The 3,665-nt window shown below is 52.9% G+C and overlaps 1 protein-coding gene across 1 annotated transcript in view; it reads left to right on the top strand.

Annotated features, from left to right (window-relative positions):
• Positions 1–3,416, top strand: part of FAM183A (family with sequence similarity 183 member A) — an 8,261-nt gene extending 4,845 nt beyond the window's left edge. Inside the window, exons 3-4 of the mRNA XM_040626698.1 lie at positions 363–466; positions 3,224–3,416. Of these exons, the coding sequence (XP_040482632.1) occupies positions 363–466; positions 3,224–3,334 (215 nt within the window). The 3' untranslated portion in view covers positions 3,335–3,416. The remainder of the gene's footprint in view (positions 1–362; positions 467–3,223) is intronic.
• Positions 3,417–3,665: the final 249 nt, after the last annotated feature.

Here is a 3,665-nt window from a genome sequence, read left to right as displayed (position 1 = left end):
AGCCCCTGCCCCCCCCCCGGCCTTGGCGTGCCCCTTTACCACCTCCTCCTTCACAGCTGGCATCACCCTCGGATTTGTTGGTCCCCTTGGGTATTGTGTCCCCCGTCACCCCACCTAGACCACAAGCTCCAAGAGAGCAGGGACCATGTCCCTCACGCTCTGCTCTACCCCTGGGGGCCAGAAGAGCGCCTGGCACAGTTTGTGCTCAAGAAATCTTTGTGGAAAGATGAGCGTGGCAAGGCCTTGGCAGGCCCCCGAGGCCAGGTGCTGTGTCTCTAAGGAAGGCTGTGGCCTGAGTAAAGGGCACGGGAGCGCTCCGTCCCAAAGCCTGCCTCCTTCATAATGCGTGCCTCATCTCCCAGCCAGGTTTCTAAATCTTATCCACCATGCTGCTCATGGGCCAAGGAAGAAATACACAGAGACACAGACTGAAAGCCAAGAAATCGGATGGGACTCAGAGCCCTTGGTAAGTGTGGCTCCTTTGCTTGGGAAGCAGAGGCAACAGAGGCTGTGATTAGAACAGTACATGAGGCCAGACTGCCTGGGTCTGAACTCTGGCTGCCACTTAGTAGCTGTGTGACCTTGGGTGAGTCGCTCAGCTCTTCCCGGCTCCGTTGCCTCAGGGTAACGTGGAGCTCTTACAGATACTGCAGAATGAGGTCCTATTTGTAAGGGGCTGAGAACGGAGCAGACACTGTGTACGGGTGGGCCCAACAAGGCTTGCCGCTGACTGCCTGAGTTTGCCCCACCAGTGACTAGCCCGCTGTCTCAGGCACGGCACGTAGCCTCACTGAGTTCCAACCCCTTATCTGTAAAATGGGAACGCTGGTAACAACACGCACCTTGTTTGACTTCGAGGAGCCTGGGAAATGTGATCGTCAGCACGTCATCCCCCGCAATGAGATAGGGCTTCTGGGACAAAGACAATTTGAAGAACTTCCTGCCACATTTGTCTTTTAACTTGCCCACATCTTTCATCACATAGACCATTGTAGTTTTTAAGTCAAATGTGCTAGGCTTTTCCATCACGGTTTCTGGGGTTTGTGCCTTGCTTAGGAAAACCTTCACTATCCAGAGTTGCCGAGTGACTGGCTTTCCTTTTAGATTTTTCCCCAAGTTGTCGTGTCTTGTTAACGCTCGGCTTTCAGTCCATCTGTGTATCTTGCACCTGATGTGAGGCTGGAGACGCTCTTCCTCAGCTGTGTCAGACTTCCTGCGTTCCCTCGAAGGCACCAAGGTCCTGCACAACGTGTGTCCTTACGTTGACTGCTCCTGCAGCCTGCCTCCGGACCCCTAGCCTGTACTCCTCGGGGAAGTCCTCCTCGCCCTTCAGGACCACTCAGGAGTCCCCTCTTTATAAAGCCCCAGTAAGGGACGTGCGCCCCGCACTCCCCACCACGCGGATTTGGGCGCCTTCCCAGTGTGCTCCTGGAGCGCCTCGTGCCTCCGGCTCCTGCACCACTCAGCTCAATTCTGTCATCATGTGACTTGGTGGCTCCGGAGCCAGACAGCCTCAGTTCAAATCCCAGCTCCACCGCCTCCTAGCCTGGGGACCTGAACCTAGCAACTCGCATTTACCCACCTTAAAGTGGGAATAACAATACTGACACTTGAAGGTGTGTTGTGGGGATTAACGGAGACAATGTGTCTATGCTGCACCCCGGCACACAGTAAGTGCTCAATAAATGCGGGCTACTTTGATGCAGATGAGGAGGAATGAATGGAAAAGAGAGCTCAAAGACCAACCAGGGACCAATCACCTGTTGCTCCTGGCCCCTTGGCTTGATCCCAGGTGTCTTCCTCTACTGAGCGTGCACCCTTCCCAAGAACCGCCCACATCCTGTAGTCCTTAACTTTCCACTGTGGGGCCTGGCCTTCTCACCCACTTAAACAGCCCTCGTCGGGGCGTGGGGCTCTGCCACAGGGAGATTGGAATAAACAGCTCAGTAAGAAGGAGGGAAGGGAGGAAGGGAGGAAGGGAGAGAGGGAGGAGACAGGAAGTAGGTCCGGCAGGAGCACCCCACCTTCACAAGGGGGACTGAGTCCAAGAGAGCAACGCTCAAAGGGACAGAGGAGGAAAATGGTGGGGGACAGACTGACAGTGAATAAGGGTGGGGATGAAGGGTTGTGAAGGGAAAGATAAATTATCTAAGTGAGATAATTAAACAACTTTTAAAAATAGTACAAAGCATAAATAATTTAACTCGCTATTCTTCATTTTTCTTAAAGAGGAAAGGCCTGGCTCCCATGGGCACAGAGTGTGCATGTGGAAATGCATCTTTGACCAGCGTATCTCATGGCAGGCTCAGCTGGCCGTGACAGGAAGGGCCTGTGAGGGTGCCCTGGCCAGCCCTGCCCCGCTCCAACCCTCGCAGGCCTTGCAGATAAGCGACTGTGTGCCAGCGGGTCAGCCATCGCTGTGGAGTTGCAAAGGGTCTACAAACACGCCAAGCCTGTTCACCGTCACAAACGTAGGGACAATGCTGTCAGATGGCATTGGTGGCAGAGTAAGAAAGTTTACCCCCCAAAAGTTAGATGCAGGTGTCGTGCAACCATAAAAGGTAATTAAGCCGGAGGTTCAGAGTGATATGGTTGGGGGCAGAAGAGGCTTGAATCAGCCCGAATTTAACTTAGGGCTCCCTGCCCCCTAGCAGAAGCTCACCCTGGACAAGCAGACAACCCCAATCCCAATATTGGGCCAGTGGGGAAGCCACACTCAAATACCTCTCAGCTTCTGCTCTCCCAGTGACATTTAATGAAAATGTGTCCTTTAATTGTGTAAGTTACTCTTAGAGCTTCTATCCACTTTATGTGTCAGAGGGCTCGCTCTCAGTTCTCTGTGTAATCACATCAACAACATCCATTCTTCCATTCAAATATGTCCTGAACCCCTAGTGCATGCTGGGTACTGTTCTAGGTGTTGGGGATAAGCAGGGACTGAAACAGATCCAGCAGCCAGCCTCCTGGAGCTTACGTTCCAGTGGGACCAAGCATCCAGAGGTGTGGCCCCCAGCGCAGGGGTGGGAAAGGGAAGTGTAGCGACTCCCTCCGCATAGGTTACAACTCTTTTGATGGAAATGCCGTCATTTCCGTTTCCCAAACGAGGTTGTGCAAGGAGACTCGCTGGAGGCCATACATTTGAGCCCAGGTCCATCCGACCTCGAACCCAGGTCGTAGCCCCTCCGCAGAGGCTCCCTTCTGATGCCTGCGTTCTCCTCTCTAGGTCAGCCCGGAACGTGATGACCGCAGGCTGAACCATTTCAGGGTCTACAATGATATCACCCTATACAAGGCTAAAATGTGGAGCTTGGGAGAAGATGATCGCCACAAGTAGTCCTCCAGCCGTGACGGCGGCCCTGGCTTTAATACCCAATTTGTGTGCTGCTCGGATCAATAAAGATTACTTTCAAGCCTCAGTCTGACTTCTCCTAGCTGAGTCTCACATTTCTCCTTTCTGCCCGTGTCCGCTGGTTCAAATCCTTAATCTTATAAACTAGTGGCAGAATTCCAGGTCAAGATGCATACAGTGTTCCCTCCGCCTCCCCAGACCCCAAAAAAGGATAATAAAGAGACAAAAACCTACGAGCGCACAACAGAGAGAAACAGGGAGAGGAACATCGGCATCCAAGAAACCTGAAAACGTATTTCAAAGATGGAAAGCTGAT

This window comes from Ursus maritimus, unplaced genomic scaffold (assembly GCF_017311325.1).
Source record: "Ursus maritimus isolate PB19 unplaced genomic scaffold, ASM1731132v1 scaffold_12, whole genome shotgun sequence".
Taxonomy (NCBI): domain Eukaryota; kingdom Metazoa; phylum Chordata; class Mammalia; order Carnivora; family Ursidae; genus Ursus; species Ursus maritimus.
The sequence above is the reverse complement of the archived record's forward strand: the minus strand, read 5'-3'. Positions and strand labels throughout refer to the sequence as shown.